Source organism: Cherax quadricarinatus, chromosome 86 (assembly GCF_038502225.1).
Source record: "Cherax quadricarinatus isolate ZL_2023a chromosome 86, ASM3850222v1, whole genome shotgun sequence".
NCBI classification, from domain to species: domain Eukaryota; kingdom Metazoa; phylum Arthropoda; class Malacostraca; order Decapoda; family Parastacidae; genus Cherax; species Cherax quadricarinatus.
This window is the reverse complement of record NC_091377.1, coordinates 7935001-7962811: the sequence shown is the minus strand read 5'-3', so window position 1 is coordinate 7962811 and position 27811 is coordinate 7935001. Positions and strand designations below refer to the sequence as shown.

Genomic DNA, 27811 nt, shown 5'->3' with positions numbered 1-27811 from the left:
ACCCATATATATATATATATATATATATATATATATATATTAATAATAATCATCGGTGAGCACTAAGCCCAGAAGGGGGATACAACGCCTTCTGAATGGGAATCAATCCGATTTAATCCGAGGAAGAAGAGAGTAGCTCAACTCCTAGGAATAAAGACCCCACCTCTCTTATCGTGGCCCTTCATATAATAGCGTAGTCTGCCGTAGAAAATAACAACATTCGTTTTCTGTATCACGTCCGCCATTTATAAACAATTTTCTATGATTACCAACTTATGTAGTAACTTATGTAATAGTAAACTATCATATAAAATTATAATAATAGTTCACGAAAAGAACGCACTTAGAAAATAAGCATTAAGGTGACGTCTCGGTCCGTCTTAGACCACTGTCAAATCACAAGTGGAGGAAAAGGCCAGAAGGCCTTAGTCACAGTAGGTCACAGAACTGTCACTCCTTCCATGCCCACTCCATCACCACTCTCACGAAAAAGCTTTACCTGACATTAAATTAATAATTAACAAAACAATAAAAACCAGCTACTCTGGTAAATTAAAATTATGTGGACTGTATGTAATTTTGGTTTGCTTGCTGGGTACACAAAATATAACTATTAGTACAATACGTATATTACAACAGTGTTATTAGAAGAGAAATTCATATTACCCCTTACCATTTAATTATTGTAGTTGGATCACACCACAACGCATACTTAACATATAGAAACCAACTCTGTCCAGTGAAAAATCTAAATGACATGACAATATCACACTTCCACACGTAATTCTGGAGGTCTCGCAAATTTCCTGTCCAATTCTTCAGCAGGGGACATTAACACAGGTTCATATTACACATTCGGACCGAAATACCCAATTATGGCCTAGATGACGCCGGATTAAATTTCACTATTAACAGACCAGTGCTCACACATTATTTACATTATGACGTCCTCCTGCTCTCGCTCCATCGCCGCTGAACAATCTCCTTCACACTAAATTTCTCGTAGGGTTTAATCAGCATCAAATTTTAATACACAGTTGTTATGTTATTCATATTTACACATGCTGAATTTAGGAAAATTGAAAAAAATCCACAGCAACAGTCTGGTTGATCAGGCCTTCATCCACCATGAGGTCTGGTCACAGACCGGGCTGCAGGGGCATTGACCCCAGAAACCCTCTCCAGGTATAATAATAATAATAATAATAATAATAATAATAATAATAATAATAATAATAAATTATTATTATTATTATTATTATTATTAGTGTATAAAAATACATAAATACGTAAGCAGTCCAATTTTGTAGATTTGAATAGTATTTTCCATAAAGTTACCTCTTCTTAAAAAAAATATTTTGCGAACTTTTTAATATCAATAAAATTTAACATTTTTTTTGTGTAAAAACTGTACGTGGCCGCATCTTTCCTAAACCCTGGAAGATATTATTTTTTTATTAATATTAACAGTGGGTGATCCAAGCCATGCAGTGTGGCTTATTTCCATTGTGGCCCTTTAATCTTGTCCCCAGGGATGCCACCCACAACTGTCGACTAACACCCAGGTACTTACTTACTGCTAGGTGAACAAGGACAGCAGGTGTAAGGTGACTAATACCCGCGTACCTACTTGCTGCTAGGTTTTACACCCCATTTCAAAGAAAAAACAGATCACTATATGGTAGTGAATCCCAAGATACAACCGAGGCTAGAGTACGTCTCTGATATATATCTACATCCTCTACTGCCTTAAGCAATGAATACTTATTCTTTCTTAAAAAAATCAGAAAACTCGAAATGCTGTGCATAAGTTTTCAGTTTAATATGTTTATTATGCGCCCCAGACCCATCCTGTGGGCGGTAGTCAAAAGATTACAGAGGTACATAATTGGTCCAGGGACTGGACTCCAAAGTTTTGATAGCTGAGCAAGTTACAAAGGTAATGAACTAGATCTGGTCATAATCATGACCAAGTTACAAAGGTAATGAGCTCCAGGTTGAGCTGGTCACACTCATGAATAATTGCAAAGGTAATGAATCATAAACACATTAATCATGAGAATTTACAAAGGTAATGAGCTCCAGGTAGAGCTGGTCACAATCATGACAAGTTTCAAAGGTAATGAATGATAAACACGTTATCACATGATTACAATCATAGACAAATTACAGAGTAATGAGCAGTTAACAAACATAGCAGGGAATTCATCCATTGCCCCAACAACAGATGTTGCTAGGTGCCTGTCTCTCCTCGGCAGACAGCCATTGCAAACAGCAGCAAGTTGCCCCGGGATCTGCTGCTTGCACGAGCACCATCGACCCTCCCCAAGTACTTTCTGCATGCAGTCAAATGCCACATATATCTTAATATCTTTATTTACTACAAGTACATGGTATATAGGCCTAGCTGACTTCAATGACATAATATAGAAGGCTATTTGTTATGCAGAACATTTCGGGCAAATTAGGCCAGTTTTGTCCCAGGATGCGACTCGCATCAGTCGAGTAACAGGGACAGCAGGTGTCTTATGGAAACATGTCCGTAATGTTTTCCAGCCGTACTGGAGGAGATTTGAACCCCGGACCTTATTGTGTTAGTTGAGTGCGCTAGCGATTGAGCTACGGGACACTGCATTATGTGACTATCTTAATTCCCAGCTATGTGATGTTTTCATATAGCTGGGAATCATTGCCTCTGGGTCTCACACAGGGCCAAGAGGCAATGATGAGAGGCCTGCTGGCCTCAGCTGGCTGTAGTACATTAACTGTTTTGTAGTGGAAGGCACTGGGACTACACCAAGACCCTGATCACAGCCACGCAACAGCTGAATTAGATCGACATCTCCTTCGAGATCCTCAGAATGGTCATTTTAGGATCAAGACCCATGGTGCCTGGTCACTAACTGGACCCGTGGTGCTGGGTCACTAACTGGACCCGTGGTGCTGGGTCACTAACTGGATCCGTGGTGCCGGGTCACTAACTGGACCTGTGGTGCCGGGTCACTAACTGGAGCCATGTTGCCGGGTCACTAACTGGATCCGTGGTGCCGGGTCACTAACTGGACCCGTGATGCCGGGTCACTAACTGGATCCATGGTGCTGGGTCACTAACTGGATCCATGGTGCTGGGTCACTAACTGGATCCATGGTGCTGGGTCACTAACTGGATCCATGGTGCCGGGTCACTAACTGGACCCGTGATGCCGGGTCACTAACTGGATCCATGGTGCTGGGTCACTAACTGGATCCATGGTGCTGGGTCACTAACTGGATCCATGGTGCTGGGTCACTAACTGGATCCATGGTGCTGGGTCACTAACTGGACCTGTGCCGGGACAATACCGGCGCATCACATCAAAGTAAATCAAGACCCGTGTCAGGAAGCAGATCCTGGCGAATCAAACAAAAAATCTCATACAGAAGTACCATATTCATACATGTATTTGTATGTGTGATATGTGTAAGTTCATTCAGGTATAGGTACACATAAATACAGTTACATAAATTATCATACATAGCAGCACATACGTAGATTAACTACAATAGCTCACAAAAGTCATAGTGACTTTTTTTCACTGGGATCCCTGATGAAAAATAGTTGGAATAAATCTCTGATTATTTTTTTTGGTGGTGTTGTAAATTTATATATTTTATGTGACAGATGCAGCAGTGTAAATTATTTCTGTATAAAAAAAACATTTAATGTGTTTAACTAAATGAAAATAAGTCACTAAAGCATTTTCTGGAATCTTTTAAGTAGCCGCCTCAGTTTGTATTATTTACTCGTGTCTTCCTTATCTTGAACGTCATATTTGACGTATTGCTTAAGTACGTTTGTTTCTGTGTCTGTTACCTACTACACATGTAAATGTTACGTAGTAAAGAAAGATCTTGGAAATTAAATAGAATAGTTTCCTCTTGAAGTCCATTTTCTTTGATATACAAGGTACCAAAGAAAATTGAAGTTTTTAGCATAGACCTTTTAAATTTATTTCCAAGACTTAAGATTTCGCTCGGGTTTTTAACCCCGGAGGGTTAGCCACCCAGGATAGCCCAAGAAAGTCAGTGCGTCATCGAGGATTGTCTGTCTTATTTCCATTGTGGTCCTCAGTCTTGTTCCCCAGGATGCCACCCACGCCAATTGACTAACATCCAGGTACCTATTTGCTGCTAGGTGAACAGGACAACAGGTGTAATAAGTAAGGAAATGCGTTGAAATGTTTCTACCCCGCCGGGAATCGAACCCGGACCCTTCGTGTGTGAAGCGAGAGCTTTGCCAGCCAGGCCACGGGGTCACCCTCAGCCACCTTAATTAGTAAGTTTATTCAGGTATACACAAATACAGCTACATAGATTATCATACATAGCAACATGTGTGTGTAGAGAACCTGGGATAACACTGTTCCCGATCAGTTCTCCTGACTTGCATGGGTCAAAGGGGATTCTCAGATATTTTACTGAGGAAACCGAAGTGATGGGTTCCCCATTACACTGGACATTAAAACGATTTACCCTTCTCAGTTTATATTTTGTGCTTCCGTTTTTCCGAGGTGTAACGACAGTTTGTTGTCTACTAACCATTTGCTGCAGGACTCCAATTCCTGTGTTATTACACTAGCTATGTCTCATAGGTTTTAAGTAAGTTTATTCAGGTATACACAACTATATTGGTGGTTTCACACACGGAGGTCCCGGGTTCGATTCCCGGCAGGGTGGAAATATTTCGACGTGCTTCGTTACACCTGTTGTCACCTGGAGTTTACCTGGAGAGAGTTCCGGAGGTCAACGCCCCCGCGGCCCGGTCTGTGACCAGGCCTCATGGTGGATCAGAGCCTGATCAACCAGGCTGTTACTGTTGGCTGCACGCAAACCAACGTACGAGCAACAGCCCGGCTGGTCAGGAACCGACTTTAGGTGCTTGTCCAGTGCTAGCTTGAAGACTGCCAGGGGTCTGTTGGTAATCCCCCTTATGTATGCTGGTAGGCAGTTGAACAGTCTCGGGCCCCTGACATTTATTGTATGGTCACTTAACGTGCTAGTGACATCCCTGCTTTTCATTGGGGGGATGTTGCATCGTCTGCCAAGTCTTTTGCTTTTGTAGTGAGTGATTTTCGTGTGCAAGTTCGGTACTAGTCCCTCTAGGATTTTCCAGGTGTATATAATCATGTATCTCTCCCGCCTGCATTCCAGAGAATATAGTTTTAGGAACCTCAAGCGCTCCCAGTAATTGAGGTGTTTTATCTCCGTTATGCGCGCCGTGAAGATTCTCTGAACATTTTCTAGGTCAGCAATTTCACCTGCCTTGAAAGGTGCTGTTAGTGTGCAGCAATATTCCAGCCTAGATAGAACAAGTGACCTGAAGAGTGTCATCATGGGCTTGGCATCCCTAGTTTTGAAGGTTCTCATTATCCATCCTGCCATTTTTCTAGCAGATGCGATTGATACAATGTTATGGTCCTTGAAGGTGAGATCCTCCGACATGATCACTCCCAGGTTTTTGACGTTGGTGTTTCGCTCTATTTTGTGGCTAGAATTTGTTTTGTACTCTGATGACGATTTAATTTCCTCGTGTTTGCCATATCTGAGTAATTGAAATTTCTCATCGCTAAACTTCATATTGTTTTCTGCAGCCCACTGAAAGTTTTGGTTGATGTCCGCCTGGAGCCTTGCAGTGTCTGCAATGGAAGACACTGTCATGCAGATTCGGGTGTCATCTGCAAAGGACGACACGGTGCTGTGGCTGACATCCTTGTCTATGTCAGATATGAGGATGAGGAACAAGATGGGAGCAAGTACTGTGCCTTGTGGAACAGAGCTTTTCACCGTAGCTGCCTCGGACTTTACTCTGTTGACTACTACTCTCTGTGTTCTGTTAGTGAGGAAATTATAGATCCATCGACCGACTTTTCCCGTTATTCCTTTAGCACGCATTTTGTGCGCTATTACGCCACTTGTCGAAGGCTTTTGCAAAGTCTGTATATGTTACATCTGCATTCTTTTTGTCTTCTAGTGCATCTAGGACCTTGTCGTAGTGATCCAATAGCTGAGACAGACAGGAGCGACCTGTTCTAAACCCATGTTGCCCTGGATTGTATAATTGATGGGTTTCTAGATGGGTGGTGATCTTGCTTCTTAGGACCCTTTCAAAGATTTTTATGATATGGGATGTTAGTGCTATCGGTCTGTAGTTCTTTGCTGTTGCTTTACTGCCCCCTTTGTGGAGTGGGGCTATGTCTGTTGCTTTTAGTAACTGTGGGACGACCCCCGTGTTCATGCTCCCGCTCCATAGGAAGGTAAAAGCTCGTGATAGGGGCTTCTTGCAGCTCTTGATGAACACGGAGTTCCATGAGTCTGGCCCTGGGGCAGAGTGCATGGGCATGTCATTTATCGCCTGCTCGAAGTCATTTGGCGTCAGGATAACATCAGATAGGCTTGTGTTAACCAAATTCTGTGGCTCTCTCATAAAATATTCATTTTGATCTTAGACTCTCAGTCTGGTTAGCGGCTTGCTAAAAACTTAGTCATATTGGGACTTGAGTAGCTCACTCATTTCCTTGCTGTCATCTGTGTAGGACCCATCTTGTTTAAGTAGGGGCCCAATACTGGACGTTGTTCTCGACTTTGATTTGGCATAGGAGAAGAAATACTTTGGGTTTCTTTCGATTTCATTTATGGCTTTTAGTTCTTCCCGCGATTCCTGACTCCTATAAGATTCCTTTAGCTTAAGTTCGATGCTTGCTATTTCTCTGACCAGTGTCTCCCTTCGCCTTTCAGATATAATGACCTCTTTTAGCCGCTCTGTTATTCTTTTCCGTCGCCTGTAAAGGGAGCGCCTGTCTCTTTCTATTTTACAAATACTCTTCATTTTTCTTAGAGGAATAAGCCTTGTGCATACATCGAGTGCCACCAAGTTAATCTGTTCTAGGCATAAGTTGGGGTCTGTGTTGCTTAGTATATCTTCCCAGCTTATATCGGTTAGGACTTGGTTTACTTGGTCCCACTTTATGTTTTTGTTATTGAAGTTGAATTTGGTGAATGCTCCCTCGTGACTAGTCTCATTATGTCGGTCTGGGGCTCCGCGCATACATGTCTGAACTTCAGTTATGTTGTGATCTGAGTATATTGTTTTTGATATGGTGACATTTCGTATCAGATTATCATTTTTAGTGAAGATGAGGTCTAGTGTATTCTCCAGTCTAGTAGGCTCTGTTATTTGCTGGTTTAAATTGAATTTTGTGCAGAGATTTAAAAGCTCGCGTAAGTGAGAGTTTTGATCAGAGCTGCCTCCAGGTGTTATTACTGCAACAATATTATTTGCTATATTCCTCCATTTTAGGTACCTTAAGTTGAAATCCCCCAGGAGCAAGATATTGGGTGCAGGAGCTGGAAGATTTTCCAGACAGTGGTCAATTTTTAACAGCTGTTCCTGGAATTGCTGGGATGTTGCATCCGGAGGCTTGTAGACTACCACAATGACTAGGTTTTGGTTCTCGATCTTTACTGCTAAAAGTTCCACTGCATCATTTGAGGCATTTAGCAGTTCTGTGCACACAAGTGACTCTGCAATGTACAGGCCAACCCCCCCCCCCCCTTTTTTGCCTGTTCACTCTGTCACATCTGTATAGGTTGTAACCTGGGATCCATATTTCGTTGTCCAAGTGATCCTTTATGTGGGTCTCAGTGAAAGCCGCGAACATTGCCTTTGCCTCTGCAAGCAGTCCACGGATGAAAGGTATTTTGTTGTTTGTTGCTGGCTTTAGACCCTGTATATTTGCAAAGAAGAATGTCATCGGACTGGTGGTATTGTTGGTACTGGTTTTTTTTTTCCTGCATTAGTATCTGTATCTGTTGGTTAGGAGTGGAGGCCATCGACTGTGGTTCCACTCCAGGAATGACTGGATTTGGTGTACGATTTCTGCCATTTCCTGCCAGTTTTTTTTCCTTCCTGGCACTAAAAAACCTCTCCCTCTTGAGTGGCTGTGGCTACCCAGGTTTTCCCATGGCCTGGATGTTTTGTATCTTTTTGTCCCCTTTAGATGGTATGCCTGGCAATTTAAGTTACAGCACATTCTTTCCTGTACTGAAGAGGTACACATTTCAGGGTGAAAAAGCTTACAGGAAGGGAGTTTGCATTTTCCTGTTGTCATATGGGCACGGCATTTTCTAGGGTGGTCATAGTTTCACGTCCCATCTGTTTTTCCAGATTTCCCATGCCTGCAGATACCGAGTGCATAGTATGTGCACAGGCTTGGTTTCCGTTTGTCTTGGGTTTCTGTGACTGTATTCCCTGTTGGTGCATGTTTCCCTGTCTTATTCTATCCTCTCTAGCACCAACAAAGGAGCTCCCACCAGTTGTTTTTGGTAATATATCCTCACTATTGCTAGTGGAGTCATCTTGTTTGCTATTTCCTGTGGTATTTCTAGTTTGCAATATTGGTTTTATCTTATCTTTGACTACACTTGTTTCCCCACTACGGCTCCTGTCCCCTATGAGGTCATTTATATGCATTCCTTCCTGCGTACAATCCCCGACTACCTGGACAAAATCTCCAGCTTCACCATTACTGTCTCCCAGGACAGCACTATCGGCCCCACATTTACTGACTACCAGGACATCACCTCCAGCCTTACAGTTTCTGACTACATGGCCAGTATCAAGGGCAGTACCATTCAGCCCAGACTTTTTATGTTCCCATCTGTTGTAGAAAGCTTCCAGGTTGTCTATGAAAGCAGTTTTGATGTTATCCTCTTTTAATACCCTTGTGATTTTAGTCCACAGATTTTCCTCATTTGGACATACCCAAAAACACTTCCCTGTTTTAATACTGCTTGTAGATAGTTCTTGGATATCTGCACAAGGGGCGTGACACCAATTTCCACAAAAATGACAATTTATCCATGTGGAAGCCCGTTTGTTCGATTGACTGCAGACTACACAGAGCTTCATAATGATTTGAATGGTTGAATTACTGTAACTCTACTAGCAACCTCTTGAATACTCTATTAATAACCTCCTTAAATGAAGCTCTAGCTATTTGTATTTCTATTTCTAACTGTACTTGTATGTTAGGACAGCTTACCGGAGTAATCTCCTGTTTGCCATGTTCACTTAGCAGCAAATAGGTACCTGGGTGTTAGTCGACTGGTGTGGGTGGCATCCTGGGGGACAAGATTGAGGACCAAATTGGAAATAAGTTAGACAGTCCTCGATGACGCACTGACTTTCTTGGGTTATCCTGGGTGGCTAACCCTCCAGGGTTAAAAATCCGAAGAAAATCTTATCTTATTTTATCTTATCATACATAGCCGCATATGCATAGAGAGCCTAGGATAACCCAGAAAAGTTAGACAGAGTGTTATCCATCCAGGATAACCCGAAGGAGGGAGTGTTATTCATCCAGGATAACTCACAAAAGGCAACGCATCATAGAGGACTGTCTGTCTTATTTCCATTAGGGTCCTTTAAGCCTGTTACCCAGGATGCCACCTACAACAGTCAACAGACACCCAGGTACCTATTTACTGCTAGGCCCTCTTCCCCAGGATGTGACATGCGACAGTAGGGACGCTACCAGTGAGCCAAAAGTGCGCACCAGCAAGTACACACTACACAGAAAAAGAAACGAGGAAACTACTGCGCAAGATAAATACCTCGAAAGCAATGGGATCAGATATCTTTCCGTAGGATCTGAGATAAGATAAGATAAGATTTCGTTCGGATTTTTAACCCCGGAGGGTTAGCCACCCAGGATAACCCAAGAAAGTCAGTGCGTCATCGAGGACTGTCTAACTTATTTCCATTGGGGTCCTTAATCTTGTCCCCCAGGATGCGACCCACACCAGTCGACTAACACCCAGGTACCTATTTGCTGCTAGGTGAACAGGACAACAGGTGTAAGGAAACGTGTCGGAATGTTTCCACCCGCCGGGAATCGAACCCGGGCCCTCCGTGTGTGAAGCGGGAGCTTTAGCCACCAGGCCACCGGGCCACCCTCAGGAGAGAGAGAGAGCAAGCACTGTCTACAACAATAACCACGATGAAAATGAATGGTATAAAATACCGACACTATGGAAGCATAAACACTACAAATACTCCCGTACCTTCCACCCCAGGTAGATCTGTTTGTGACTTGAAAAAGCCCACTGTGTGGGCGAAACGTTGTCAATAAAGGATCACATTAAACTGCATATGTGTTTATGTTTCCAATAACCACGATCTTCAACAAGTTAGTAGACAAAGGGCAAACTGCCAGAGGTGTGGAAGACGACAAAGGTAGCTCCAGTATTTAAGAAATGGGACAGACATGTAGTGTTGAGCTGGAAATATAAACACAAATGCAGTATAATGTGATCCTTTATTGACTACGTTTCGCCCACACAGTGGGCTTTTTCAAGTCACAAACAGAACTACCTGGGGTGGAAGGAACGCGAGTATTTATAGTCCGGTTCAGAATGCTGAGGTCAGGTGGAGAATGCTGCATCTGATGATGTACCGAGTGAGGTTATAGAGTCTAAAAACTTGGGTAGCTTGGAAAGGAGATTGGATAAGTTTGTGAGCAGACCTTCTACAGTGTTCTTATGTGGGATAGCGACGAATAAGTTTCTTGGCAAGTGGTTCAGCTATGTTATAGAAGCCACTATTCTGGTTGAAGTTGTCGGATATAGAAACAAGTGATGATTCCAGGATTCTTCGGTATTGAGTGTTGTCTTCTGTGGCGATAAGTCTTGAGTTTCTGTAGTTTATCAAGTGGTTGTGTGAATTACGGTGTTGTACGCAGGCATTCCTTGTGTCGTCAGGTTAAGATCACTGACAAGTGTAGTTATGAAAGTTATGGAGATTTTAAGAGGAGTGGTGGAGAGTCTGGGAAGGAGTGGATTCTTAACAACAACCACCACGATTTTAGAGACGGTCAATCCTGTTTCACAAACCTACTAGAGGTCAACATGACTTACGAAATCGTAATGACACGATTGCAAACAAACCATACCATGGGTGGGGTTAGAACCCGCGATCAGTCTCAAAACTCCAAACCGTTGCGTTAGCCACTGGACCATGGTCCAGTGGCTAACGCGACGGTCTGGAGTTTTGTGACTCTCTGATCGCGGATTCTAACCCCACCCGTGGTATGGTACTAACGGTATATGACAAGGTAACAGAAGTAAGACAGGAGAGAGAGGGATGGGTAGACTGCATAGTTTTGGGCTGTAAGAAAACCTTTGACACAATACTACACAAGAGACTGAAACAAAAACTAGGAGCGCAGACAGCAATAACAAGGAAGGCATTACTACTATGGATCAAGGAATACTTAATTAGGAAGTAACGAGCGATTGTCCGTGAAGTGGTGTCGGAATGGCCATGAGTGACAAGTGGGGTTCTACAAAGGTCAGTACTGTTACTATTACTACTTCTTATCTACGTGAACGACATGACGGAAGAAACGGTCAGAGGTATTCCTGTTAGCAGATGAATTATTATTATTATTATAATCAAGGGGGAAGCGCTAAACCCGGAGGATTATACAGCGTTAGCAGATGAAGTTGATGAGAATACCACCAGGAGAGGACCAGGAAAAACTACAAATGAACCTGGACATGCTGTAGATCTGGTGAAGCAATTGGCTTTAATAATTTAACCTCAGCAAATGCAAAATTATGAAAATTGAGGACAAGCAAAGTAGACCAAAGAGGAAGTACAGGATCGAGGAGCAAAGACCTCAGACCTAACACAAGAAGGATCCAGGAGTGACCATAGCACAGAGTATATCTCTTGAAGAGCACATCGACTAAATAACTGCAGTACCAAACGAGCATTTGGCAAATCTAAGGTCAGCTTTCAGGAACTTCAGCAATTAATCCTTCACGACACTATATACGGCATGTGTCAAGCCCATATTGGGATATGCAGCACCGAAATGGAATCCACATTTGATCAAACGTGACTCTGTCCACCCTGTTAAATCCCATCTGGTCCGTCTGTCCTCTGTCATCAGGTTTAATTTCTTTATTCTCTCCTCACCTACTTATGTATTTGTGGCTGCAGGGGTCGATTTACAGCTCCTGACCCCGTCTCTTCGCTGTTCGTTACTAGGTCCACTCTCTCCCTGCTCCATCAGCCCTATCGTACCTCTCCTTAAAGTTATGTATGGATCCTACCTCACTACGTCATTCTTAAGATTGTTGTACTTCCTGATAACCCTGAGACTGAAGAAATGCTTCCTGACATCCCTATTACTCATCTGAGATTTTAACTTTCAGTTTTGTCCCCTTGTTGTTGTGTCCCCTTGTTGCTGTGTCCCCTTGTTGCTGTGTCCCCTTGTTGCTGTGTCCCCTTGTTGCTGTGTCCCCTTGTTGTTGTGTCCCCTTGTTGTTGTGTCCCCTTGTTGCTGTGTCCCCTTGTTGCTGTGTCCCCTTGTTGTTGTGTCCCCTTGTTGTTGTGTCCCCTTGTTGCTGTGTCCCCTTGTTGCTGTGTCCCCTTGTTGTTGTGTCCCCTTGTTGCTGTGTCCCCTTGTTGCTGTGTCCCCTTGTTGTTGTGTCCCCTTGTTGCTGTGTCCCCTTGTTGCTGTGTCCCCTTGTTGCTGTGTCCCCTTGTTGTTGTGTCCCCTTGTTGTTGTGTCCCCTTGTTGCTGTGTCCCCTTGTTGCTGTGTCCCCTTGTTGCTGTGTCCCCTTGTTGTTGTGTCCCCTTGTTGCTGTGTCCCCTTGTTGTGTCCCCTTGTTGCTGTGTCCCCTTGTTGTTGTGTCCCCTTGTTGTTGTGTCCCCTTGTTGTTGTGTCCCCTTGTTGTTGTGTCCCCTTGTTGTTGTGTCCCCTTGTTGTTGTGTCCCCTTGTTGTTGTGTCCCCTTGTTGTTGTGTCCCCTTGTTGCTGTGTCCCCTTGTTGCTGTGTCCCCTTGTTGCTGTGTCCCCTTGTTGTTGTGTCCTCTTGTTGCTGTGTCCCCTTGTTGCTGTGTCCCCTTGTTGCTGTGTCCCCTTGTTGTTGTGTCCCCTTGTTGCTGTGTCCCCTTGTTGCTGTGTCCCCTTGTTGTTGTGTCCCCTTGTTGTTGTGTCCCCTTGTTGTTGTGTCCTCTTGTTGTTGTGTCCCCTTGTTGTTGTGTCCCCTTGTTGTTGTGTCCCCTTGTTGTTGTGTCCCCTTGTTGTTGTGTCCCCTTGTTGTTGTGTCCCCTTGTTGTTGTGTCCCCTTGTTGCTGTGTCCCCTTGTTGCTGTGTCCCCTTGTTGTTGTGTCCCCTTGTTGTTGTGTCCCCTTGTTGCTGTGTCCCCTTGTTGTTGTGTCCCCTTGTTGTTGTGTCCCCTTGTTGTTGTGTCCCCTTGTTGTTGTGTCACCTTGTTGTTGTGTCCCCTTGTTGTTGTGTCCCCTTGTTGTTGTGTCCCCTTGTTGCTGTGTCCCCTTGTTGCTGTGTCCCCTTGTTGTTGTGTCCCCTTGTTGCTGTGTCCCCTTGTTGTTGTGTCCCCTTGTTGTTGTGTCCCCTTGTTGCTGTGTCCCCTTGTTGTTGTGTCCCCTTGTTGTTGTGTCCCCTTGTTGTTGTGTCCCCTTGTTGCTGTGTCCCCTTGTTGCTGTGTCCCCTTGTTGCTGTGTCCCCTTGTTGTTGTGTCTTCTCTCTGAAACATTGTACCCTTGTCCACCTCGTCAGTTCCACTCAGTATTTTATATGTCGTTATATATGTGTGTGTGTGCTCACCTAGTTGTGGTTGCAGGGGCCGATCACAGCTCGTGGCCCCGCCTCTTCACTGGCCGTTACCTTCCTCCTGTGTGTGTGTGTTAGTTACCATTCTGTCCTAGGCACATGTCGAGACTCGAGGCCTGTTGTATATGTGTACGTGTATGCGTGTGTGTGTGTATCAAACTCCCAGGTGTAGCACACTACCAATTACTGCTCCCTTCCCTCTCTTCCCCTCCCTTCCCCTCCCATTACAGGCAAACAAACGAGATTACAAGCCTCGGGTCAGCTGGCGGAGGATTACCGGCCCACCGAGGCCCAAGCTTTTTTATGGCATTTAAAAATTTATGTTTGTACAAACATTAATAGGGGCTCGAGGCTCAGGTTCAGTGTAGTTTGTTGTTAATGTTGAGAGAGATGTTGATGATGTTCAGAACTTGTGAAGGTGATGACTTAGAATTATTAACCCAATAAACCAGGACGACCCAAGGAAGTTGTAATATTTATCTTCCTGCAGTGTGACCAATAACGAGAGAACTCTAATATTTACCTTCCTGCAGTGTGACCAACAACGAGAGAACTCTTCGTTAGTGTACTCAGAAAATAACATTGTAACGTGGTCTTCAGTTCAAAAAACTTTTCGTGTTGCAATCAACACATCAGGAGGTTGCAATGTTGCAGAGAAGAGGAGGAAGTCCAGGGGAATACGTTCAGAGAAAGAGTCTTTGCCCGCAGGAGATAGGAAGCAGGATGCGTATTTGCTTGGACTTTCACCTCTATTTTGCAACATTCCAAGTTATGATGTCTTGATTGCAACATGGAAGGCCTAGAGCTATCATTCAACTCCCCCCGTGCATAGAGCTATCATTCAACTCCCCCCGTGCCTAGAGCTATCATTCAACTTCCCCCGTGCCTAGAGCTATCATTCAACTCCCCCCGTGCCTAGAGCTATCATTCAACTCCCCCCGTGCCTAGAGCTATCATTCAACTCCCCCCGTGCCTAGAGCTATCATTCAACTCCCCCCGTGCCTAGAGCTATCATTCAACTCCCCCCGTGGCTGTTTTGCACCTTGTATCGCTTACCTTTGATATACCTTTGAGGAGTTTCGAGAGTTTAACTACTCTCAGAGCCCGGCCATGGGCCAGGCTCGTCTGGTGCTTGTATGATCAACCAGGCTGTTGCTGCTGGAGGCCCGCATGTTCAAAAGTTTTGCATAATGGACTTCAGTGTTTGATAAACTCTCTGAAACGCCTCCTGCGATACGATTCAGGATACTAGTCAGTTGAAGATACTGATGAAATATCGATATACGGGAAGAAACATCATTTAAGTTCGAATGTTACCCCAAACTGGACATAAAAGAATATTCATTAGTATCCACACAAAGGAATGAGAATTAATTTTATACATAGGGATTACCTCTGGAAGCCTCGGTTCTGGGTATCGTAAAGCCTGATTAATTACCTAGGAAAGAGCGAAGCAATGGCTCAACAGAATTAATTACCCCTGGAATGAGAGTTAATGTAAGTGGCACAATGCCCTCTGATGATTTTCAAACAATTTGGGATTAACGCGACTCTCTGACCGCGGGTTCAATCCCGCCCGTGGTATGGTTTGTTTGCAATCGTGTCATTACGATTTCGTGAGTCAATTTGGGATTTACGACGCACTTGTATGGGATTACTGACACACACACTCATCTTTGGTCCAGATGCATTTTTTTAAATTTTATCCAGGTTTTTATTATTGCTAAGAGTCCCCAAAATTGATGAAAGGGAGTTGAGAGCATATGTTGCTCGACTGTAACGCACTGAGGTACAGGGATCGATCCCCGGTACGGCTGAAAACACTAGGACGGGTTTACATAAGACACCTGCTGTCCCTGTCCACCCCATCAGTAAAACAGGTACCTGGGTGTTAGTGGACTGGTGTGAGTCGCATCCTGGGACAAAACTGACCTAATTTGCGGGAAATGCTCAGCATAAAATCGGCTTTCTATATAGTAGTATGTTGCTGATGTCAGCTATGGTCTGTATACCTTGTACATGTACTTGTATACCTTGTACATGTACTGGTATACCTTGTACATGTACTTGTATACCTTGTACATGTACTTGTATACCTTGTACATGTACTTGTATACCTTGTACATGTACATAGTGTCGTAGTAGCAGGAGGATGCTGCTGATGTAAGTTGACTGCTGATACAGATAATAGAAGACAAGATTAGAGACTAGAAGACAAGACCAGACGATAGAAGACACGTACAGTTCACGACATTTATTAGAGGATACGTTTCGCCCCGAGCAACTTCTTCAGTAAGAAGTGTAGTAAGATGACTCATGAAATCCCAACATCACTGTAAAAACTCACTTGCCTCGGGTTCAAGCCCCGCCCGTTACGTGGGTGCTTTATTTGTAAGGTGTAATATGTGTTTGAATAAAGAATATAGTCACAATATTGTGGCTGAGATAATTCGCCAGAAACCTCGCATTTAGGACGAGATTCTAATGAAGTTTCGGTCAATCTTGGACCATTGTCAAGTTACAACTGAGGCGAGGAAAGTAGAGAAGACCCGAGGGCAATTGGTGGAGGGTAGAAGAAGGATGTGGTAATAGTAGTGGTAGTAGTAGTAGCGTTAGTAGTAGTAGTAGGGGTAGTAATAGGGGTAGTTGTAGTTGTAGTAGTAGAATTAGTTGTAGAAGTTGCGGTAGTGGTAACAATAATGAGGTAGCAGAAGTAATAGGACAGAGTGTAGTAGAAGTAGTAGTAGTAGTAGTAGTAGTAGTAGTAGTAGTAGTAGTAGCAGTAGTAGTAGTAGTAGTAGTAGTAGTAGTAGTAGTAGTAGTGAAAATTTTGCAGTCGTGGCAGCACTAGTGATACTGTACCTGTTATCAAGAACACAGAGAATAACTGCAGTAGGCCTACTGGCCTACAAATGGAATAACCGAAACGTAGCTGTAAGGTTCCATCTTAAGTGCTGGTTAATATACCATGATGAACCATGAAGGTGACTCATAGCCTGCTTTACGTAGTTTCCTACAGGTGATGAATCGTGAGTTACTTTCAGGCAGGTTAGTACGCTTGGTTCATCATCAGTGTGCCGTGAACCTTCTCATCAATCTAAGTATTCGATTCATCATTTAACATGTGCATTTGTAACGTTATTAAATTTAATCTAAGAATTTTCCCTAAGCCAGGATTACCTAGTAGTTACTAGGTCAGTATTTTACCTCAGTGGGAAGTTAATTAAAAATACCTTTCCATGTATGTATATTCATGTTTATATTAATTTGTATATTAAATGGGGTTGTTTGCCAGTGATGTGTTCCCAGCTTGCCCAGGTTAGGTCTTCCTAGCTTCTAATTGGTTGCCTCCCCGACCACACAAGGTTGTGATTGGTTGGTCATTAATGCTGAAACGAGAAGCTTGTTGGTCTAACAGTGACGTATTCACTTTCTTGCTACTCCATCGTGTAGTTGCTTCCTCTCCTAACCCAGTTGTGTTTACATGTCTTGCTGTTGTCTACGGCTTTTCTGCGTCTTAAAATCCTCATAGAGGCCCTAGAGTATTCCTGTCTCCTGAACATCCTCGTCCTGTAGTTTTAACAGTCCTGAGTCAGTATATTCAGGTATACACAAATACAGTTACATAGATTATCATACATAGCAGCATATGTGTAGAGAACCTGGGATAACCCCAAAAAAGTCAGACTTATTTCCGTTGGGGTTCGTGTGTGTGTATGTACCGTCCTGGAGATGGTCATGGCAGCAGCACTGTAGGAGAGGCTAGCAGACATAGCATTTGGTAAGATATATACTTTTTATTTAAATCATTCCTATTTACTGTTTATGGTATAAGATACTTACACGTTAGAAAACATTTGTGTAGCATTTTGGTATCTAGATTACAGCTGTCCACTTTATTTCTATGTTAAGTAACCCCTCAAGGAAGGTTCCTTGATGTTGGTGAGGGGCTCTTGATTTAGGGAATTGGATCTGTGCTCCAGTTCCCCGAATTAAGCCTGAATGCCTTCCACATCCCCCCCCCCCCCAGGCGCTGTATAATCCTCCGGGTTTAGCGCTTCCCCCTTGATTATAATAATAATAATATGTTAAGTAACACCACGGGCAGCTAATGTGACATTTGTCACACGTTTACCTAGATACCTAGAGTTTACCTAGAGAGAGTTCCGGGGGTCAACGCCCCCGCGGCCCGGTCTGTGACCAGGCCTCCTTAGGTCAGTGTCCCAGGATGCGACCCACACCAGTCGACTAACACCCAGGTACCCATTTTACTGATGGGGAACATAGACAACAGGTGGAAAGAAACACGTCCAATGTTTCTACTCTGGCTGGGAATCGAACCCAGGCCCTCGCCGTGTGAAGCGAGAGCGTTAACCACCAGGCCACCAGAGCCACGTGTCCTCGTAACTAGCACAGTGGAGATTAATGGTATAAAATACCAACACTGGATTTTTTTCCACCAAGAATACTGTCGTGATTCCACTAAATTACAGCCGCCTGACTCCTGCCACTGTATGTACTCCTTAGTTACCCCTGAAATAAAACAGTCACAATACCGTGTCTGGAACAACACACAAATAACCCGCACAGAATGAACTTAAGACGACGTTTCGGTCCTATTTGGACCATTAACTAGTGACTAGTTCGACCGAAAGGCTGAGTTTAGTTATCTTTGTATTACGACTGAAGAAACCACTTGTGGCGAAACGTTTCCTTAAATAAATGCCCTGTGCTGTACACAAATGTCTATTAACACAGGTCGGTACCATTAAGCCATTTACTTGCGAATGATCTTAAAGGCTCAATACGGGTTACAGTTTGTACTAAATTTAGAGTTACTGGGCAGCTCTAGACGTAGCTAAGACACAAGTCTAAAAATTAGGTATTTTTATTCCGAACCGTATCGTCTACACAGTAGGCTGCACCTGTCTTGCCGTTGCAGTGACTTGCTAGTAATCAACAACATAACTGGATTCAACTGTTGACGTGTTGTCTCTCTCTCCTGTGACCCCGAGGGTCACAGGAGAGGGGGTCACAGGAGAGGGGGTCACAGGAGAGGGGGTCACAGGAGAGGGGGTCACAGGAGAGGGGGTCACAGGAGAGGGGGTCACAGGAGAGGGGGTCACAGGAGAGGGGGTCATAGGAGTTACAGGAGAGGGGGTCATAGGAGTTACAGGAGAGGGGTCATAGGAGTTACAGGAGAGGGGTCATAGGAGTTACAGGAGAGGGGTCATAGGAGTTACAGGAGAGGGGTCATAGGAGTTACAGGAGAGGGGGTCATAGGAGTTACAGGAGAGGGGGGTCATAGGAGTCACAGGAGAGGTCACAGCCTAACCTAACATAAAAATGTGACTTTTTCCGGACACCAGTTAGAGAGAGCGAAACAGCAAGGTTACAGCTGTTCTTTACTCTGGAAACGTTTGGCCAGCCAGTGGCTTCTTCAGTCCAACACGGAGGAACAGTGGAAGGTGAGTAGTAGTTTGAGGTAGTCAGTCCCTCAGCCTGGAGTCACGTGTTCAGTGATGACCTAATAATGGTTCAGGAGGGAGCGAAACATTACTCGATGTTTCTTTTTCACGTCAGAAGATGCAGATAATCTTAATTTTACTGAGGCAACGTTTTATTCCGAGCGAAACGTTGCCAGAATAAATGTTATATTATTTGCATCTCTATTTCTTCTTCTTCTTCTTCTTCTTCTTCTTCTTCTTCTTCTTCTTCTTGTTTTTGTTGTTTTTGTTGTTTTTGTTGTTTTTGTTGTTGTTGTTGTTTTTGTTTTTGTTTTTGTTGTTTTTGTTGTTGTTGTTTTTGTTGTTGTTGTTTTTGTTGTTGTTTTTGTTGTTGTTTTTGTTGTTGTTGTTTTTGTTGTTGTTGTTTTTGTTGTTTTTGTTGTTTTTTTTGTTTTTGTTTTTGTTGTTTTTGTTTTTGTTGTTTTTGTTTTTGTTGTTGTTGTTTTTGTTGTTTTTTTTGTTGTTTTTGTTGTTTTTGTTTTTGTTGTTTTTTGTTTTTGTTTTTGTTTTTGTTGTTTTTGTTTTTGTTGTTTTTGTTGTTGTTTTTGTTGTTGTTGTTTTTGTTGTTTTTGTTGTTGTTTTTGTTTTTTTTGTTGTTGTTTTTGTTTTTGTTGTTTTTGTTTTTGTTGTTTTTGTTTTTGTTGTTTTTGTTTTTGTTGTTTTTGTTGTTTTTGTTGTTTTTGTTGTTGTTGTTTTTGTTGTTGTTTTTGTTGTTGTTTTTGTTGTTGTTGTTTTTGTTGTTTTTGTTTTTGTTGTTTTTGTTTTTGTTGTTTTTGTTTTTGTTGTTTTTGTTGTTTTTGTTTTTGTTGTTTTTGTTGTTTTTGTTGTTTTTGTTTTTGTTTTTGTTTTTGTTGTTGTTTTTGTTGTTGTTTTTTTTGTTTTTGTTTTTGTTTTTGTTGTTGTTTTTGTTTTTGTTGTTTTTGTTGTTTTTGTTTTTGTTGTTTTTGTTGTTGTTGTTTTTGTTGTTGTTTTTGTTGTTTTTGTTTTTGTTGTTTTTGTTGTTGTTTTTGTTGTTTTTGTTGTTGTTTTTTTTGTTTTTGTTTTTGTTGTTTTTGTTTTTGTTTTTGTTGTTGTTTTTGTTGTTGTTTTTGTTGTTTTTGTTTTTGTTTGTTGTTTTTGTTGTTTTTGTTGTTTTTGTTTTTGTTGTTTTTGTTGTTGTTGTTTTTGTTGTTGTTTTTGTTGTTTTTGTTTTTGTTGTTTTTGTTGTTGTTTTTGTTGTTTTTGTTGTTGTTTTTTTTGTTTTTGTTTTTGTTGTTTTTGTTTTTGTTGTTTTTGTTTTTGTTGTTTTTGTTGTTGTTGTTTTTGTTTTTGTTGTTTTTGTTTTTGTTTTTTTTTTTGTTGTTGTTGTTTTTGTTTTTGTGTTGTTTTGTTGTTGTGTTTTTTTTGTTGTTGTTTTGTTGTTTTTGTTTTGTTGTTTTTGTTTTGTTGTTTTTGTTGTTTTTGTTGTTTTTGTTGTTTTTGTTGTTTTTGTTGTTTTTGTTTTTGTTTTTGTTTTTGTTGTTTTTGTTTTTGTTGTTTTTGTTTTTGTTGTTTTTGTTGTTGTTTTTGTTGTTGTTGTTTTTGTTGTTGTTTTTGTTGTTTGTTTTTGTGTTTGTTTTTGTGTTTGTTTTAGTGTTTGTTTTTGTGTTTGTTTTTGTGTTTGTTTTTGTTTGTTTTTGTGTTTGTTTTTGTGTTTGTTTTTGTGTTTGTTTTTGTGTTTGTTTTGTTTTCTTTTGTTGTTTTGTTTTGTTTTGTTTTGTTTTTGTTTTGTTTTGTTTAAATGTTTTGTTGTTTTGTTTTGTTTTCTTGTTTTGTTGTTTTTGTTTTATTTTTTGTTTTTGTTTTTGTGTTTTTGTTTTTGTTGTTGTTGTTTTTGTTGTTGTTGTTTTTGTTGTTTTTGTTGTTTTTGTTGTTTTTTTTTTTGTTTTTGTTGTTTTTGTTGTTTTTGTTGTTTTTGTTTTTGTTTTTGTTGTTTTTGTTTTTGTTGTTTTTGTTTTTGTTGTTTTTGTTGTTGTTGATTTTGTTGTTGTTGTTTTTGTTGTTGTTGTTTTTGTTGTTGTTGTTTTTGTTGTTTTTGTTGTTGTTTTTGTTGTTTTTGTTGTTTTTGTTTTTGTTGTTTTTGTTGTTTTTGTTGTTTTTGTTTTTGTTGTTGTTGTTCCCACTCCCAGTACTCTCCTCAAACTACACCTAGTAGATAGTCTTCAAACCACACTCTTTAGGCTGTCGTCAGTCTTGTAGATATGTGAATGGTTTAATAAGCAAGTTGAGGAATTGGACACTTGCAACATTGAAGATTGAGACACTTATGCAGCATATGGGAATCTTTATTCAGGAAACGTTTCGCCACACAGTGGCTTCATCAGTCCAATACAAAGAGGAAGGCGTAAGGAGAGGAGGAGAATGAGGTAATCAGTCCCTCAACCTGGAGTCGATGTGTTCAGTCCATCAATCTTGTAGAATGTACAGCATAGGGCCGTAGACGTGGTTTATATACTGTAGTGAGGTGACGTGAAGCAGGTGGAGGCGGGGTCATAGTGGTACCATCCACTAGTCGAAGTAGGTCTTCGTCCAAAGGTTGAACAAGTGTTGAAGAATTCTTTGTAACAAGATCCCATGATGCTGCAGTGGGATCTTGTTACAAAGAATTCTTCAACACTTGTTCAACCTTTGGACGAAGACCTACTTCGACTAGTGGATGGTACCACTATGACCCCGCCTCCACCTGCTTCACGTCACCTCACTACAGTATATAAGCCACGTCTACGGCCCTATGCTGTACATTCTACAAGATTGATGGACTGAACACATCGACTCCAGGTTGAGGGACTGATTACCTCATTCTCCTCCTCTCCTTACGCCTTCCTCTTTGTATTGGACTGATGAAGCCACTGTGTGGCGAAACGTTTCCTGAATAAAGATTCCCATATGCTGCATAAGTGTCTCAATCTTCAACATGTCGGTTTTTCAAACCATTCATCACACTTGCAACATTTCTCAAGTTTGTGGCAACGTTTCGCCAGGCAATGTTTTCCTCAGTCAAGGTTCCTAGATGTTGCAAAAGTGCCTTAATTTGTCAACCTGTATCCCTCAAGGGAGGTTCCTTGATGCTGGTGAGGGGCTCTTGATCTAGGGAACTGGATCTGTGCTCCAGTTTCCTGAATTAAGTCTGAATACCTTCCATCCCTCTCCTCCCACATGCCATGTATAATCCCTATGGGTTTAACTCTCCCCAATAATAATTCCACATGTAGACGATATAGCCTCTTGGGTTCGTTATATTAAGGTCCTGTCTCTCATCTCCCACAGGAACAAGAGTCGCAGCGTCGACCACAGCATCCACAACCCCTTCGATCTGGAGGCTCTTCGTCGGAAGATCGGGGAGCGCACCTCCTCTGAGCCCTCCAGGGACATACCTTCTCCAGGTTGGTACTTCTCTGGATATAGACTCATTAGAGAACATACAGAGAAGAATGACTAAAATGATTTACTGTGTAAGGAACCTCCCGTATGAAGATAGACTCAAAGCCTTAAATCTCCACTCTCTGGAGAGGCGTAGAATGAGGGGAGATATCACTGAAGTGTATAAGTGGATGACGGGCATAAACAAGGGAGATATTAATAAAGTACTGAGGGTGTCGAACCAGGTAAGAACCAGGAATAATGGATTTAAGTTGGATAAATTTAGATTTAGAAAGGACATAGGTAAGTACTGGTTTTCTAACAGAGTTGTAGATGTGATGAATGGTTGTAGATGCGTGGAACAGTCTTCCCAGTGGGGTGATAGAGGCTAGGACCTTGGGTAGCTTTAAGAAGAGACTGGACAAATATATGAGTGGGAGGGGCTGGGTTTGATTGGTGTCATTGGGTACGGGAGTTATTTCTAGGGAAGTTTTAGGTAGTAGTCGTTTTGATAAGGACCTGCCTCGCATGGGCCAGTAGGCCTTCTGCAGTGTTCCTCCATTCTTATGTTATGTTCTCTCGTGACTCGTGAAATCGTTATAACACTTTTGTAAACAAACCGTGAAAAGGGGTTTGAGGCCATGGCGAGCTGTGTGATCCTTGTGGGTTTAGCGCTTAGTTTCGATTATAATAATGATGAATCCATGACAGTGGTTGTTAGGTAAGACACATATGCAACAGTTAGGTATCTTTATTATGAAACGTTTCGCCTACACAGTAGGCTTCTTCAGTCAAGTACAGAAAAGTTGATAGAAGCAGAAGATACTTGAAGACGATGTAATCAGTCCATCACCCTTAAAGTTTTGAGGTGGTCAGTCCCTCAGTCTGGAGAAGAGCATTGTTCCATAGTATGAGGGACTGACCACCTCAAAACTTTAAGGGTGATGGACTGATTACATCGTCTTCAAGTATCTTCTGCTTCTATCAACTTTTCTGTACTTGTTAGGTAAGACACATATGCAACAGTTAGGTATCTTTATTTTGAAACGTTTCGCCTACACAGTAGGCTTCTTCAGTCGAGTACAGAAAAGTTGATAGAAGTAGAAGATACTTGAAGACGATGTAATCAGTCCATCACCCTTCTGTACTTGACTGAAGAAGCCTACTGTGTAGGCGAAACGTTTCAAAATAAAGATACCTAACTGTTGCATATGTGTCTTACCTAACAACCTGTCGGTATTTTATACCATTTTAATGTCCATGACAGGGGTTCTAGAACTCCAGGCCAACTGGCTACAATAAGATTGATCTATCTAGGTGTATTTATATACGGGTTCAAACCTCACCCGTTCCGTGGTTTATATTACATTCTGGCTTAGCGCTTCTTTTTGATTATAATAATAATTATATTACATTCATGGGGGAGCGTTAAATCCGTGGGGGTCACACAGCGCTTAGGGAAAATAGAAAGCATTCTGACTAGTTTCAAAGAGTTGGACCACAAGTCCAATTCCTTGGATCAGGAGCCCCTCACAGGAGATCTCTGCCAAAAGTCTTAATGGTTGTGGACAGGACTGACCAGATCCGTCCATTTAGGTTCTCCCAGAGTGGCCCAAATTGGGTCATTTTCAAGTTGGATCTTCGAAGTAGATCTTCGAAATAGTTCTTCGAAGCAGATCTTCGAAGCAGATCTTCGAAGTAGGCTTTCAGAGCCGATCCTTGAAGGAGTACATGTAAGAAGGTCGTATTACCAGGTCTTGAAGGTGTGGTACTCCCAGCTCACCCTGGAGGGCAGTGCCATGCCCATCAGAGCTGTGCAAGAAAGGTATAAAATACCGACAATAGTGTTCACGATGCTGTGAACACTAACTCCAAGGCCGAGGGACTGATTACCTCATCTTTTGTATATAGTTCTACTGTCTTCCTATTATGTCCTAGAATCTGTATTGATAAAGCCACTGGATGGCGAAACGTCTACTACAATAAAGATATCCAGATGTTGCACATGTGTCTTAACTCCCATCAGAGCTCCAGCTCCCGGGCACTGTCTGGAAGAACAGCAGTAATCAGAGCATTAGACGGAAATCCTCTCGCTGAATGCTAAAAGAAAGGTGTGTGCCATTAGGCCAGTAGGCCTGCTGAGTGCTCCTCCATTCTTATGTTAATAAATTAGATATATTTCCTCATATTGTGGAAACGTATCGCCACACAGTGGCTCCATCAGTCCAATACAAAGAAGAATAGTGATGATCAGCAGGATAATGAGGTAATCAGTCCCTCATCTAGGAAGAACTCTTGATAAGGATCATTGATGACTTGTTCGGTGGTGGTGTTGACACTATGGTGGTGTTGATACTATGGTGGTGGTGGTGTGGACACTATGATGGTGGTGGTGGTGGTGTTGACACTAGGGTGGTGGTGGTGGTGTTGACACTATGGTGGTGGTGGTGGTGGTGTTGACACTATGGTGGTGGTGGTGGTGTGGACACTATGGTGGTGGTGGTGGTGTTGACACTATGATGGTGGTGGTGGTGGTGTTGACACTATGGTGGTGGTGTGGACACTATGGTGGTGGTGGTGGTGTGGACACTATGGTGGTGGTGGTGTGGACACTATGGTGGTGGTGGTGTGGACACTATGGTGGTGGTGGCATGGACACTATGGTGGTGGTGTTGACAATATGGTGGTGGTGGTGTTGACACTGGCAGTTGTGGTGTTGACACTATGGTGGTGGTTGTGTTGACACTATGGTGGTGGTTGTGTTGACACTATGGTGGTGGTTGTGTTGACACTATGGTGGTGGTGGTGCTGTTGAAGCTATGGTGGTGGTGGTGTTGACACTATGGCAGTTGTGGTGTTGACACTATGGTGGTGGTGGTGCTGACACTGACAGTTGTGGTGTTGACACTATGGTGGTGGTGCTGTTGATGACACTGGTGATGGTGGTGACACTATGGTGGTGGTGGTGGTGACACTATGGTGGTGGTGGTGTTGACACTATGGTGGTGGTGCTGTTGATGACACTGGTGGTGGTGGTGACACTATGATGGTGGTGGTGGTGTTGACACTATGGTGGTGGTGGTGTTGACACTATGGTGGTGGTGGTATTCACACTGGTGGTGGTGGTGTTCACACTGGTGGTGGTGGTGTTGACACTATGGTGGTGGTGGTGGTGGTGTTGACACTATGGTGGTGGTGTTGAAACTATGGTGGTGGTGGTGTTGACACTGGTGGTGGTGGTGTTGACACTATGGCAGTTGTGGTGTTGACACTATGGTGGTGGTGTTAACACTATGGTGGTGGTGGTGTTGACACTATGGTGGTGGTGGTGTTGACGCTATGGTGGGGGTGGTGTTGACACTATGGTGGTGGTGGTGTTGACACTATGGTGGTGGTGGTGTTGACACTATGGTGGTGGTGGTGTTGACACTATGGTGGTGGTGGTGGTGTTGACACTATGGTGGTGGTGGTGGTGTTGACACTATGGTGGTGGTGGTGTTGACACTATGGTGGTGGTGTTGACACTGGTGGTGGTGGTGTTGACACTATGGCAGTTGTGGTGTTGACACTATGGTGGTGGTGTTGACACTATGGTGGTGGTGTTGACACTATGGTGGTGGTGGTGTTGACACTATGGTGGTGGTGGTGTTGACGCTATGGTGGGGGTGGTGTTGACGCTATGGTGACGGTGGTGTTGACGCTATGGTGGCGGTGGTGTTGACGCTATGGTGGCGGTGGTGTTGACACTATGGTGGTGGTGGTGCTGACACTATGGTGGTGGTGGTGTTGACACTATGGTGGTGGTGGTGTTGACACTATGGTGGTGGTGGTGTTGACACTATGGTGGTGGTGGTGTTGACACTATGGTGGTGGTGGTGTTGACACTATGGTGGTGGTGGTGACACTATGGTGGTGGTGGTGACACTATGGTGGTGGTGGTGTTGACACTATGGTGGTGGTGTTGACACTATGGTGGTGGTGGTGTTGACACTATGGTGGTGGTGGTGTTGACACTATGGTGGTGGTGGTGTTGAAACTATGGTGGTGGTGGTGTTGACACTATGGTGGTGGTGGTGTTGACACTATGGTGGTGGTGGTGTTGACACTATGGTGGTGGTGGTGTTGACACTATGGTGGTGGTGGTGACACTATGGTGGTGGTGTTGACACTATGGTGGTGGTGGTGTTGACACTGGTGGTGGTGGTGTTGACACTGGTGGTGTTGACACTGGTGGTGTTGACACTGGTGGTGTTGACACTGGTGGTGTTGACACTGGTGGTGTTGACACTGGTGGTGTTGACACTGGTGGTGTTGACACTGGTGGTGTTGACACTATGGTGGTGTTGACACTATGGTGGTGTTGACACTATGGTGGTGTTGACACTATGGTGGTGTTGACACTATGGTGGTGTTGACACTATGGTGGTGTTGACACTATGGTGGTGTTGACACTATGGTGGTGTTGACACTGGTGGTGTTGACACTGGTGGTGTTGACACTGGTGGTGTTGACACTGGTGGTGTTGACACTGGTGGTGTTGACACTGGTGGTGGTGACACTGGTGGTGTTGACACTGGTGGTGGTGTAGACACTGTTGGTGTTGACACTGTTGGTGGTGGTGTTGACACTGGTGGTGGTGTAGACACTGTTGGTGGTGGTGTTGACACTGGTGGTGTTGACACTGGTGGTGTTGCAACAACTATCAGTGTTCTAGTTCAGTTGGTTAATAATACAAATGTGATATAAATTATATGAAAAACTAACAAGTTGAAGAATGAAACACTTGTGTAAAATTTGGAAATCTCTGTTGAGGAAACGTTTCGCTAGCCAGTGGACTGAGTAATCCACTGGCTGGCGACACGTTTCACCCAAGATTCCCGAACGTGGTTGACTCGCCAGTCATCCTCCTCTGCTACGGTGAAGAGATTCTTAACCAAAGGATTGAATCTCTTCTTACCTCTCTGGAATGGAATCTAAATATTCTCCTACCCACTCCCTCAAGTTTTTTTTAGGGGGATATTTCCCCCCTTTTCTTGAAAAGCCCCCTGACCCCTCTGCCCTGTCGACAGCCCGCCTTTGACATATATTTTAACAAATTAGCTAATTGCTCTGTTAATTTAACACAACGAACCCTCAACTACCCCTTTACAATTTTAACCACCTCTCTGCTATGACCCATATTGGTTTGGCGCTTATTTTCAGATATAAATACCAATCTCTGTGACGTGGTTTGTGGAGATTCAT

The 27811-nt window shown here is 43.0% G+C and overlaps 1 protein-coding gene across 5 annotated transcripts in view; it reads left to right on the top strand.

Annotated features, from left to right (window-relative positions):
* The window catches only part of LOC128703002 (uncharacterized), an 805350-nt gene that overhangs the window by 175732 nt on the left and 601807 nt on the right, over positions 1-27811 (top strand). For all 5 annotated transcript variants that reach the window (XM_053797525.2, XM_053797523.2, XM_053797522.2 and 2 more), the window contains exon 4: positions 22475-22590. In XM_053797525.2, coding sequence (XP_053653500.2) covers positions 22475-22590 — 116 coding nt within the window. The remainder of the gene's footprint in view (positions 1-22474; positions 22591-27811) is intronic.